The 14,406-nt window shown below is 37.6% G+C and overlaps 1 protein-coding gene across 5 annotated transcripts in view; it reads right to left on the bottom strand.

Annotated features, from left to right (window-relative positions):
• The window catches only part of PPARD (peroxisome proliferator activated receptor delta), a 62,228-nt gene that overhangs the window by 13,000 nt on the left and 34,822 nt on the right, over positions 1-14,406 (bottom strand). For 2 of the 5 annotated variants that reach the window (XM_089514658.1, XM_089514659.1), the window contains exons 2-6: positions 11,068-11,307; positions 6,175-6,326; positions 4,904-5,042; positions 2,623-2,825; positions 550-1,000 (exon numbers count right to left, since the gene is read on the bottom strand). In XM_089514658.1, the coding sequence (XP_089370784.1) occupies positions 550-1,000; positions 2,623-2,825; positions 4,904-5,042; positions 6,175-6,326; positions 11,068-11,203 (1,081 nt within the window). In that variant the 5' untranslated portion in view covers positions 11,204-11,307. Of the gene's footprint in view, positions 1-549; positions 1,001-2,622; positions 2,826-4,903; positions 5,043-6,174; positions 6,327-11,067; positions 11,308-13,333; positions 13,355-13,867; positions 13,953-14,406 lie in introns of those variants that run through there. The other 3 variants (XM_089514661.1, XM_089514660.1, XM_089514662.1) reach the window with 3 other exon arrangements.

Raw genomic sequence — 14,406 nt, forward strand, 5'->3', positions numbered from 1 at the left:
GAGTTGTGTGAGGTAAGAAGAGCAGTGGGCAGCAGAGAGAGAGAGCAGAAGAAGAAAGCAAGAAATTTAAACAGAGGATATTACAGGTAAACCAAAGAAAGGAATAAGGATGTTATACTAAGTGGAGAATGTGGATGGATGTGGTTGTCTGGACATCTAGGGAAGAGGTCAATAAATCACCCTTGGGAAGGTGGGCACAGAGATATATTTAAGATTTGCACTTGTGTTCTGGAGGGCAGGGGGAAAGATATATAGTACAATCCTATGTATGCTTACTTTAGACTGAGTTAGTTCTACTATGTTCAACAGGATTTACTTCCAGATACCTGGGCATAGGATTGCAGATCATCTGATCATCAAATGTAACTCTGCTTAGTCTCTTCCTCTTGTTTGCATTGCTTATGTAACAATCTGACATCATTTAATTACTTACAACCTTGTAGTGCATCCTATATTATCATGGTCTTGTCCCTATCAGTTAGCTTTTAGAATGTGTATAATGTTAACAACGAAACCCCTCCCTCCAGTTACCTGACTTCCCAGTCTCACCTCCACACAGGATGATGGCAGCTACAAATAGAGCCAAGTCACTGTCATCCAGCTCCAGCGCATTGAACTTCACAGCAAACTCAAATTTGGGCTCCATTATTTCATTGAAGGGCTTGCGCAAGCTGCGCAGGAACTCACGTGTCACAAAGCCATTCCCATTGGCTACTAAGAGTCCATCCTTGTTCATGATTGAGGCAAGCATGGCAAAGATGGCTTCATGTACCCCATATTTCAGCAGAGTCACTTGATCATTAAGATAAAGGCTGATGAAGCTAGGGATGCTCTTGGCAAATTCTGTAAGCTCTCGCACTGTCTCCACTGTTGTGCACTGGCAGCGGTAAAAAACATGAACACCAATCTCCTTGTATGGTGGTAGCCCATTTATCAGCTGTTTCCACACCAGTCCCTTTTCTGCTTGCCACAGAGTGTCCATGTCATGAATCACAAAAGGCTATAGTGAATAAATATATACAGTTAGGTTTCTGCAGTGTAAAATCCAGCCACTGGCAATGCACAACCATGAAATCTGCATCTATAAGAGTTCTAGGAATTCAAGAGCAATACAAAACTACTCTTCACCAATGAACCCTATAGTTGTTCTCTGTTAAATCCATCTAACTGACCACAAAGTATAGTTAAGCCCAAATAGAAACCATTGATACTATTTGTGGAATGGGTATGCTTCTATACAGAAGGATTTATGATGTAGAATCTGCTAACATTCACACTTCAATATGCAATTCACCTGGGGATTCTATCAATTCTCACACATATTTCTGTTTTTCTAAATGAGTTACAAAATGTGATACAATCCAAGTTACCTATGTTTGCGCCAAACACCCATGCTCCATGATACCTCTTAGAATCTCTCTCTATATCCACATTAGCACTATAGTCACTGGGGAAAGTGATCCACTTGAACTCAATCCCAATGAAACTTACTACTGAAGCACAAGATTGTTGTCCCAATTGGTACTGTTTGAGATACCAGTTACCATTTTACTTGTTTAAGGGTAAAATGTATTACTAGTTGCATCAATGGAAGCCAGAACTACAATATCAGTGTAGTCAATGCCATTGTCTGTAGGATTCAGAGAAGGAGTAATTCATTGAAAGAGTAATTCATTTCAATAAAATAAAATTTAGACTGTTTTGACAGTACAAAGGCTAGCAGATGCTGAGCACTTGCTGATTATCAGAATGGTGAAATGCCTTGTTCATTTCTAAATCCAGAGGCACCACAAGAGATGTAAAAACCTGGGGGGAAATGAGACACTTTTCTCTCTTCCCCCGCTTAACCTCTCAGGATCAAAATTGAAAAACTGGAAAGTCTGCAGGGGGAAGGGGAAGCAAACAGGTTTTTGTGCAAAGTGTTTTATTTTCAGAATAAGGTATGACATACTCTTTAAAGTAATGCCTTAAAATAATATCATTGCATAGCCAATTCACACAGCTGCCAATAATTTTGATCCAAGATTTAAAAGCAATAATGTTAGAAATTATAGGACTGCTACTGCATTTAACTCAATTACTAATTAGGCATCTTGGAACTGACTGAAAAGCACTTTCAAACTTTCCAGAATAAAATATATGATGCAGAAGTGGAATATGGAAGACTGCCAAGCTACCTGGGGCAAGCCATAGCACATATCGCTTTTACTTCTCACATCCTTCAGTTTACTACATCTTCTACATCATGACAAAGAAACTGCTAAGAAACTTTTTCAGTTCATTAAGCCTTTGAATTCTGTACTTTGTGGCCTAAATCCTACAACAGACCACTGAATCAAATGCTGAATGCTAAGTCAATAAGTGTGCAAATACTATTGATTAAATGGGTCTACCCTAGTTGACACTGGCAATTCAGTTTAGGCCTGTGAAATTCTGAGTATAGAAATAAACTTAGGTTGTGCAATATTTTTCGAATATATCGCACTACTTCAGATGGAGGAAGATATATTTTTAATACACACGAAAAGCTAATTTGAATGATTCCTACACAGCATGGAATCTCTTGAACTACAAATGACTTACTTGGCTTCATTTTTAGGCCTCTTGTTCTGGGGTACTCACCGGGGTGCTGCTAGCTTTCCCTGTCAGGATACCTCGTGCTTTCTTTTTGGTCATATTGAAATTCTTCAGATAGGCATTATAAATGTGCTTAGAAAAGACTTTCAGGTCAGCCAGCTGCTGGTTCTGGCAGTTAATCTCTGTAGCTGTTAGTCCTGCCACTAGTTTCCTTTTTTCAGCTTCTGGCATACGCCCAAAACGAATGGCTAAAGAAGCACAATAAAACAGAGACAAAGTTAAAGGCCTTTGACTAGAAATGGTTATTTTTACAATTATGTCATCCTATCTTTCCAGTTATATATGTGATGAAGAGTTTTCATGAGATACAATTGCACATGAAAGAAGAAAAACAGGAATTAAAGAAATAGGTTTATATCCTACTTTTCTTCCAAGCAGCCAAACTATTTTGGAATGTTATTTTTTGGACTACATCTCCCAGATTCCTGCAGGCATCATGGTCAAAAAGACAATTTTTGAGCTCTGAAGAAAATGAAATATGCACAGTCCACCTCCATGTTATGCTCAAAACCATGGTGTGATATAGGCCTCTCAGGCAGGTCTCTTCAGTAGCTGAATGGGAATCTAAACTCTCCTTAGCCCAACACTACCTGATACTGATTCCCAAATTAATTATTAAACTGACAATGGACTCAAAAAAAATCTACAGATGTAGAAAAGAAAATTAACCCATGGGGAGGAAATTTTAATGTATCTTAAAAGGCATATCCACAGATACTGAATACTGTGAAAAGGCTGAGAAAAAAAGAGGAAAAGCTGCCTGTAAAAATTGCAGAATAAATAAATTTATTCTGTAATACTATGAATGTTTATTAGAATTAAGTCCCATTGTCTTCACTGGGGTTTTGCTCCTTCATATGTATTTATGCAGTCTAAGAGTCAAAGTATACAAATATGTTAAACAGGCATTTCAAAACATACATTCACAACTATCCACTCTTTTACCAAAAGCAGCTTCAAGACTCCAGATCCAGGCTGGGACAAGGATTTAGAGAAAAGGTTTTAACACATTGTTCTCCATTACATTCTCACAAAAAAATCCCACTGCTTTGCTATTTGTGCCCATAAAATTCTGTTTGAAGTTAATACACTTTTGGAGGTTAAAGCTCCATAGAGTCCTTCCAGAAGCGATTTTACTTTTCTTTTAGAAAAGAAAAGTTTTTAATGTTGACTTTTACAGATGAACATGGTTTTATAATAATATTAGAAGTTTTACTGGATTTTTATTAGCTACTGTAAACCAGCCAAGAAACTTTTAAATGAAAGGCTGAACAGAAATTCTTAAAATAAAATAAGACCTGCTTTTTGGCATAGAAGAAGTGCTTTATAGTCTATCAAGCCAGACATGTCCCCTCAACAATTTCTTATTGTTGTTAACTATCCTCGAGTCAACGTCAACTAATGGTGACCCCAGACACCTTCAAGGCCTCCTAGCCTCTACTGCTCTGCTTAGGTCCTGCAAATGCAGGCCTGTAACTTTCCTGATTGAGTCTATCCATCTGGCACACATTCTTCCTCTCTCTCTACAGTCTTCTACCTTCCCTAGCATTCTTATCTTGTCTAATGAGTCATGCCTGTTCATGATGTGGCCAAAGTACAATTGCTTCAGTTTAATCATCTTGGCTTCCAGAGATAGTTAAGGCTTGATCTGTTTTAAGGACTCATTTGTTTGTCTTTTCGGCCGTCCATGGTATCCTCAGCATTCTTCTCCAGCACCACATCTCAAATGAGTTTATTTTCTTTCTGTCAGCTTTTTTCACTGTCCAGCTCTCACATCTGTACATGGTAACAGGGAATATAATGTCTTGGATGATTCTGACTTTAGTGCTCTGTTGTATATCTTTACACTTTAGGATCTTGTCTAGTTCTTCCATGGCTGCCCTTCCCATTCCTGGTCTTCTTATTTCTTGACTGCAGTCTCCATTCTGATCAATATTTGATTCAAGATAGAGGAAATCTTTACTATTTCAATTTCTTCATTGTCTAGGTTGAATTTATGTAGATCCTCTGTGGTCATTTTTTTGTTTAATGTTCAGCAGCAATCCTGCTTTTGCAATTTCTCCCTTGGCCTTTCTTAGTAAATGTTCCAAGTCTGATGTTTTCCACTAGTAATATGGTATCATCCAGATATCTTAGTCTGTTGATGTTTCTTTCTCCCAAATTTCTAATCACTGCTAAATATTTTACTCAGATTAAATGCACTGTTCCTTTTATCCCCTTCCCTTTGTTCACTTCCCCATCCAGAGACAGAAGAAAAAGGCCTCACCATTGTGTGACATGCCTAGGGAGAGGCATTTCTGAAAGCGGCAGTACTGGCACTTGTTTCGGTTCTTTTTCTGAATCTTGCAGTTCCGCTCACATTTCTCATACTCCAACTTCATACGTATTGTTCGACGAAAGAAGCCCTGTTGGTGAGGGAGCAGATCAGAAAGTGAGATGTAGGGAAAAAACTGAAAGAAGAGTTAATTCTTGGAACAGCAATTCATTTAAAACTTGTAAGATAACTGTCCTTTGTTTTGGACCTTGGGACACAAAAATGTTTTCAACAACAACCAGTAGGGCATTAAAACAACAAACTGCATATAGAAAAAGTTACAGGAATGCAGCCAACCTAAACATTTTCGTTGTATTACATATACAGTGCTACCTCGGGTTACGAATTTAATTCGTTCCGCGGCGCCGTTCGTAACCCGATACATTTCGCAACCCGAAAAGGCGCTGGAAAGCCGCTAGCCGCGGCTTCCGATTTGAATTTCGCGCCGAAATTAATTTCGTAACCCGAAAAATCCTTCGTAACCCGGAACAGTTTTTTCCAATGTAACTTTTTCGTACCCCGGAAATTTCGTAACGCGGTGAATTCGTATCCCGGGGTACCACTGTATAGAAAACAAGGAAAGAAGCAGACTGGTAATATCGTAAGTGGCCAGCAGAGGGATAGGAATAAACAAATTCCAGCCTCTAAACATCCTTCCTGTGTCTCTACAGGCCATTTCTGGTTTTTGGCCTTGAAGAACTTTGGCACCAGAGACAGAGAGTAGCTCCACTCTGTCGGCATCTGTGAGCAGGAGATGGAATTTTATGATTGCTACAGCCAGCCAAACCATCTGGAGCAGAATATATTCACAGGTGCCCTGTGGCATGTCAGAAAAAGGTAGCTAATCTCTACATTCTCAGAGAGACCTAGATGCACTGGAGAACAGTGACAGTAGGGAAGGGTACTGAAGAGGCACAGCTATGCAAAACCCCTATGTATACTTACTGAAAAATTTCAGAGGGGTAGCCATGCCAATCTGAGTATTTTAAGTCTCTTAGTATTTCAAGAAGATATCATTATGTCCTCTGTATACAATACTTTGTTTATTCTCTTCATTTGCAGTGATTTTTGTTAAATTTTTGTTTTGATTTATGTTAAAAAGATTTTTAACATAAGAAGAAAAGTTTCTGATTTTCTTCTCCTATTTACTCACTGAAGAGCAATAGTCTGCTTCCATTAATCTTCAGGTTGTACAGAGGGTATATTTTTCATTTTACCCATACCTTGCAACCTTCACATGCATGCACTCCATAGTGGAATCCTGATGCCTTGTCACCACAGACCCTGCATTCTACGTTCAGACTTCCTGAAGTTGCCTCATCACAGCCCATCTGGAGTTGGTCCGACAGAGAAGGAGAAGAACTCTGTGAAAAATCTAATTGGGAAATACAATATAGAGCAATCACACTATTCTTCAAGACTAGACACTCAAACACATAGCAGTGCTACAGCAGAACCTTCTCACATGAATTTTACAGTTTCCAGATATAGCCAAATATCTTGCATTCAGAAACGCCTGGATTTTGAAGGAGTTTTCCCCAAAGCTCATAATAGGTTCACCTTAGGGTCGCTATAAGTTGGAAACAACCTGAAAGTACACAACACCAAACCAGGCTTTGGCAGGCATCCTGCATCTCTAGTAGAACAGCAATACAAACTGAGCTATCTAATCTATTGTTTATAGTATTTATGTCATTTCCTAGTTTTGTTCAGGCTCAGATCTGAGAAGGAAAATAAGATGAACTAATTCTATCCTTCCAGTTCAAAAAATCTGGCCAAGTTATTGCTTTAGAGTCCCCAAACACAAAAAGAAATTAGGCAGTGAAACACTCCTTAATATGTGGTTGTGAAGAGGACTTCTGTACAGAAAGGAGTTTCTTGCCATTGCAACCAAGTCAATGCCTCTTCTTAGTACAGGCTTGAGAACTGCTCTGGGTCCCTTTATCTTTTCATCCCATCATCAGGTTAACTTCAACAGAGCCATGAGCTCTTTTGCAGCCTTGGCTGACAAGGAATAGTTTTTTGTTTTTGTTTTTTAAAAAGATCAAAATTAGTCAATTCAATTTGAACACAAGCATCTCTATGCCTTAGCCTGAAGGTTTGAAAGTGACCAAAACCTGATGTTCCAGAGGAACAGTTTTCCACTATCAAGACCAAAAATCTAAACAAAATTGTGAAAGAGAATTAAAATCTTAATTTGTTTGCTTCACTTATTTATATCCTGTGTTTCTCCCATTATGGGAGAATTTCATTTGCATTTCAATCTTGCATTCCTGCATGCATTTGCACTTTAGCCTTCTTTTGTTGTTAAAACATGACACAGAATAAGTTGATTTATTAATTTACAATTTTCTTTCATCATTTTAAAAGATGGGTATAATCTAATAAGAGTTGCAAAACTAATTCAAGGATGAGTGACTGGTAGGTTTGTTTTAGAACACTTACCAACACATCAGAAATGTGCATTAATAGTTCATATTGTTCATTACTGACCAATGGAGGAAATTATTTGTTTAGGCTCACCATACTATATTTACTTTCAGAGCGGGCATTACCCAAATAATACTATGGCCGTATAATATCTGGAGGCAGGATGCAAACCTGTAGGAAGGCCCTGCATCAATTCATTCTATATTCAATAGCTACACTGTGTACTCTAAAACATATATTATACTAATCGTAATAACAGCTGAATGTTATGACATATCTCATGCTATAGTTTTTACAAAATATATTAATCTTTGTTTCTTCCATCTGCACTCAACTGAAACCAAATACTGTAGAGTATTACCATACAAACAACTAGAAAAACAGCAACAGAAAATCTAGTTACAGCCCAGAATCCTATTGGTGCAGTATGCAAGCATAGCTACAACAAGGTAGGTGGCAATACAGGAGGGAGAAATTGGCTGCTGACAGCTAACAGATTCTTTCTGCTTTCCTTCACCACAGTACAATCCTGGAAAAATGCCACCAGTAGTGCAGAACACCAACAGGATGCTGCCCATTAATTCCTGTGAAGGCTCAGTAAACCATCTGGGTTCTCTTGCTGGACCAACTGCATTCTCTTCAGCTTCCATCTGAATATGGACCATCTGGCCACTGTCATTTATTGCATGAGCAGAATCAGCTACGGCTAGAACCAGCTTTTTCAGGCATAAGGCAAAACATGAAGCTGAGACTGTGATATAATGTAAAGGGAGGACAGTTTATATATGAAGCTCAGTAGAGACAGCAAGAACAGGGGAAGATGGAGTAGGGCATAGACAAAAAGATGAATCTTCAATACAAGGACTTTTAATATAAAGGCAATGTTCAGAAATGAGTAAAGGGGTGACATAATTACAACAAAAGTGAAAATTAAAGTGGAGGTTTTCTAAATTATACCAACAAGTAAAAGGCAACAGCCTAAACTGAAGAAAGTCATTTGGTGGCCCATGGACCAAATCTAGCTCCTGAGATCATTTTAATCTGGTCTTTCACACGTTTACAAAATTTTAACCAACATCTAATAAAACATTTTCCTCATGAAGAAAAGTAAAATAATGTAAATAGATTATGTCAAGTGATTTTGTATGTAACGTGGATGTAATAGTATATAAATAAACGTAATTGTACATTATGCTATACCCAAGTGGATGGGATCAATAACAGGGAAGTACTTATAAGAGTTTATAAACTTTATTGTGCAGCTTGTCCACTTATTCATGTTGTAAATCATTTACATACAAGAGAAGTACTTTATTTCTCAAATAAGGATGGGCATTATGGTTTTCTTTCCAAGACAGGCATCATCTACTTTTCCCTTAAAATCAGGGCACAAAGATCATTGTAAAAGATCATTTTCAATTTGCCCAGTACAGCAAACACATTATCCCCATTAAAAACTATATCAATCTTTTAACACTTTTAAATAAACAGAACAAAATCATGATGATGTGAATGCCTAGTATAGGCATATATCTGTTAACAACGACTCTAACAAAGAAGTTCATTTTTTTACAGAGTATTTTTATTCCTTCCCAGCCCCCAGTTTTCCTTCTGGTCCTCTCTCTAGCTGATTTTTTTTTTGGGGGGGGGGCAGCATTGACATTGAGAGGATGGTAAAGCAGGGCTTGAGAAACACAGTTTTGGTGTCAGGTTGCAGCAGCATATTTGCAGTAAACAATGGGATAAAGCTTGAGCTGGGAAAAAGTGGAATTCAGCTCTACTGGAAATGTGTGAGCTTATCTACAAAACCAAGGTAAATAGCAGATGATACCAGAATTCCTTACTGAACATGCATGAACAGCAAAACAGAAGAAGGGAAACAGACAAACCTGACTCATCAGCTACACCCCAGTATATTAAAAAAAACAAAAACAATTTCTATACACTTGGTCACCAAAATGGAAATCATAAGAAAAGTGGAGACTGGTGAAAGAAAACCCTATCTGGATTATTTTGGAAGATGCTTTTACACGGCCACTAAAAGGTTCAAAATGTTTTTGTTTCCTTATGTAAGGCTCACTTGACTTGGATATTTAGTTTTCCATGTGCATATAGTTAGTTTTGGATTAAAAATTTGCCAAAACATGTAGAACTGCTCTTCTTTTTTTATGGCACAGGAATCAATTGCTATTCTTCCCTATTATTCTGTCTCTGATATCAAATTTTCTATTAAGGAAGTAATGTCCCAGAAGACATCTACATCATTAGAGAAATAAATGTATAGAAATTAGGCTAAATTTCATAGATATCTGTAAAACTCTGCATGGTTTTAAGAAATATAAACAAGTACATTTAAGAAATATCAACAAGTACATGAACCATGGTACCAAAACATAAAATATCATTAGAGTCACCAAATCTGGTAGTGAGAGAAGGTTAAGCATCATCCCATGGCTGCAATGCCTTAAGATGGAGAGCAATCTTAGGACAAAACAAATGGCTGATTGGAAAGACTGCAAATTCTTGCTTCCCCTTATCGAGATGTAGAATGAGCAGGACAAGCAGGTGGGAATATCAGTTGAATTGTCAGACTTGAGACTGTGTCCTCTAAATAAAGTGAAGAGGTGCCCGCTAAGAAAAAGGTCTTTTTGGTGGTGTCACTCTGGTTGCTGAATAGTTTTTAATGAGTGTGAAGCTTGATCCTATCCTTATGGTCTTTTTGATGCCAAGCTAAGACCTTTAAATAATTCACAGTATGCGCTTCACGGTAATGTGTGTTTCAATTATACACACACACACACAAATTTTATTTATGTTGCCTCTTTAATGGTGATATCTGCCTTGTGAGCCACCCAGAAAACATCTGTTAAATTGTATTATTAATACACCGTACATACTCGACTATAAGTCAAGAAATTTTCGCCCCAAAATGGCCTCCAAAATCCTGGATAGACATATACATGGGGCAATACGGTATCGACCAAGCCTCTCTCCAGCAGAGTTTCCTCCGCAAGGGGCAGCCTCTCCCCAGCTGGGCGGCCTCCTTAAGTCTGACCCTCGACCTATCCACAGGTCATGTAAAAATCCACATTTTTAGCCCCCTAAGTTCACCTCGACTTATACATGAGGTCGACTCATAGTTGAGTATATACAGTAGTTAATTTTTTTAAAAAAGGAAATAATATATTTAGGAATATTCTATGTCAAGGTGGTGGCTGAATTTGAAATAGAGAGTGCATATACATGCTGCTGTATGGCAGAGAGTTGGACTGGATGGCCCTTGTGACCTCTTTCAACACTATGATTCTATGAAAAGTCAAGCAACAGAAAACTAAGAGGCCAAGTTCTGAATCTTCAAGACATCAAAAGGAAGAAGGACAAACCAAGAATTAAAAAGACCAGAAGAAACAGAGAAGTAAATACCAGGGTAACATAAGAGTGGAGGACAGAAATAATATCACAACTGGGAACAAAAACAAAAAATGAAAGGAGGATGAATTGTCTAGGCAACAAACAAGAGTGTGGTCTACAGGACAAACTGTATCCTGGTAAATTTTCCATTTTCAAAGAGCAAGAATAATGCCATCCTAATGAGGATAAATTAAAGGCAAAAATATATTCTACATATAAAATGTAACAATATCTTAAAATGAGTATGATGTGTTGTTCTACCTCTCAAACCTTACCTGTGTAGCTGATAGAAGGTGCTGAATTATCTGGTCCTTCATTTGGGTCTGAGGCTCCACCTACTGCCGTCACTGCCTCTTCCTCTTCCTCCTCCTCTTCCCTGACCTCAGGTACTTCCTCCTTTGGCTGTTCCATAACTGATCACCACCCTTCACTGCCAAGGCTGCAGCCCCTGTCATAGCTCTGGCATCATCCACGTCTGTTTCGAAAAGGACCTCTATCAGCCTGTTCCTGTTAACCTTCAGGGAAAAGAAGAAAAATGTTGAAAGGCATGCATCAACAACAAAAACATTATGGAGTTTTCCCTAACATTTCATGGTCAGTTAACCACATGTGCATACTGGGATTTATGTAAACTGTGCAACAGTAATCCCAGAGTATACTCAATTCAAACTCATACATATTCTAACTAAACTACGTGCATTTTCACAAATTAGAGTATGACGGCAAGGAAAGATAAAATTCAAGAAAGTAGACATATGACTCATTATCAGTGAAGAAAAACAGGAAGCTATGAAAGAGAAGGAGATGTCCTATTATCTAATCTTTAACCTTTGAATCCATGGAAGATCCTGTTAACATCCATCTCAAACTCTGAACTTATTATTTGGAAAAACAATCCTTCGCATAAATAGAAGGGAAGCCCCTAAAAGAGAAAAAGATTATAATCTGCTGCTAATTTGGGTCTATTTTGCTACTTATATCCAGAGAGAAATGACATTTTCCAAAATATTTTTGCACCTTGGTCATGTTCCCTCTTTTATGGGTAGACTGTTGTATATTATAAACAGTTTCCAATTTTCTTTGGGAACAGATTGCAGGACATAGCTGCTAGCCATATCCTGAGCTATTAGCTCATTCATGATATCTGACCATGTGAATGTTTACCCAGGAATAGCTGTCTTATATGTATGTAAAACATGCTGTGTGATCAGACTATAAAAATATATATCTCATTTTTTAAAAAATTCTGTTAGGTTATTTTATACAATGAAGCTGTTGAAGCAGCAATTTCAAGACTGGTATGTGTACAGGTGTGTGTTTCTTAACTCCTTCCCTACAGTTCATCTTTATGCTAAAATCCTTTCCTGCTCCATTCATATCAAACTCCCCAAGAATAATAAGTAGCAGTAAAATATCATAAAGGAAGTGAAAGATAAACTTATTTCCCCTTTGAGCCAAGAAATCCCACTGAAGATCAGGTGACAGGGTTGCCTAAGTCAGAAACGACTTGAAGGCACACAACAGCACCAACAACATCTTCAACCAAAAAGGAGTTACCACTGAACATGCCCCATCATATGCCATAAGGAAGCTTTCTCTGCATTACATTGCAAATATTTAGCTGAAGCAGACAGTTTACTATTACAAAGATATCATGGTGATCAATACATATACTGTTTGATCTTTCAAAATTCAGGACGACACAGCCGTAAAACAATTAAAGTGAACAAAGCACGTGCTCAAAGTAGGCAACTGCTGCAGAGGGACAGGAACAGTCTTGCTGGTTTTAAACATTTAATTGTCCTTGACAGATAGGCAGCCTTGCACTCAGGTAGCACCCAGACTGCCCAAAAGCTCTTAACACACAACACATAAACTTTCTCAATAGTTTACAGAACCTAGGGATAGATGAATGGCTCATATTATAAGCAATGTAATCCTCAATGCTAACAATCACAGTAGGGTAAACTGGGAACAGGATGGTGCAAGAGACTGGCATTTCATTCTCTTGGTGACAAAATGCTAGTGCCATATACTAGGGAAAACAGAATATATATCTAAAACAGAACCATACTTGAGTTTACTGCACAGAAAATGATAGTCTAGAAAGGTCTTAATAATAATAATAAAGCCAGCACTGAACACTTCACAAATAAAATATATGCTGTATCTGATAAAAGACAAAAACTAGCTATTAAACTTGAATGATACAATGGTTTGGCAAGAAGGAGCTAGTATGATTGATGACTTGCTAGGACAACCACCTTTCCAAGCTCATCTGAGATCACACCACTTTTCATCTTTCTCTGAGATGTGCAGAATATATATATATATTTAGTTCTATGTTTATTTTTACTCAACATGTTGTAACCAGTCCTTCTTTCTGCTGCCAAAATAATTTGTTCTGAATGATTTCTTGCCTTCCTATGCAGATAGGCCTTACCCCAAGAAGACTAACAAAAGCAAAATCAGCTGTGCATCCTTGTTATTATCTTCATTCTTCCTACAGAAGGATTTGCAAAATCTTACCCACATCCTCACCTAGTGCATCCTTCAATCCCTGTGCAAAGCACAAAGAATATATTATTATTATTATTATTATTATTATTATTATTATTATTATATTTATAAAGCAAACAGAATATACACTAGGGCAAAATATCATTCTGTTTTTCTAAAACTGTAATAAGAGTGCACAAATATCTTACAAAAATTTTAAAAAATCCCGTAATTTCTTACGTTATTTTATGCTGTAGGTGGATATGTTCTTCTGTCATTATTATTATAGCATTTGTCATTCTGTGCTTTACAAAGTGCATGCACCTCCTGACATACATTAAAATGAACATAGCCACACAGCCTGAAAATCCCACAAAAGTCTATGGATGCCGGCCATGAAAGCCTTCGGCTCCACATTAAAATGCATGGCTTATTTCATATAACCAAAAGGCTGAGTTTGCTTCCATTACCATTTATATGCCAATAGCAATGTGGTGTAGTAGTTTGAGTGTTGGACTACAACTCTGGAGAACAGAATTGAAATCTCCGTTCAGCCATGGAAACCCATTAGGTTACCTTGGGTGAGTCACACTCTCTGAGCTTCAGTGTGAGGTACGCACAAATCTTCTCTGAACAAATCTGGCCACGGTTCACTTTGGGTTGCTATAAGTATGAAAGCACACAACAACAAGGTTTTTAATACTATCAAAATGCAAGTGACCGTAGTGGCACAGATGTTACTTGGCTCAAATTATCTATGTTTTAAGGCAAGATATTGGCATATCAATCTTACATTTTACTGAGTGTCCAGTCAAAGCAGAACCCTATATCAAATATTAGAAAGCTTTCAGCAACAAAAGATGAAAGCCAGCCACTGAGTAATCTAGATCTTATATTTGGGCGACAGTAGACTGGTGAAAATTCCTTTTAGAACAAATCCACCTTACCTAGTCAACACATCAGTTTCCCTACTATATATTCTACCTTCTTCTAAACTGTCCTAGCTAAAAGTAAATTTTCTCCAGCAAAATTGCATTCTTCTTTTCTCTGCTATATTAAAGAGTCCCATATAGATTCATTCTGTTAAAAATATTCACAGCAATGTTGTGGCTTCC

The sequence above is a fragment of the Sceloporus occidentalis genome, unplaced genomic scaffold (genome assembly GCF_023333645.1).
Source record: "Sceloporus occidentalis isolate IW3139 unplaced genomic scaffold, rSceOcc1.0.p SCAF_3, whole genome shotgun sequence".
NCBI classification, from domain to species: Eukaryota; Metazoa; Chordata; class Lepidosauria; order Squamata; family Phrynosomatidae; genus Sceloporus; species Sceloporus occidentalis.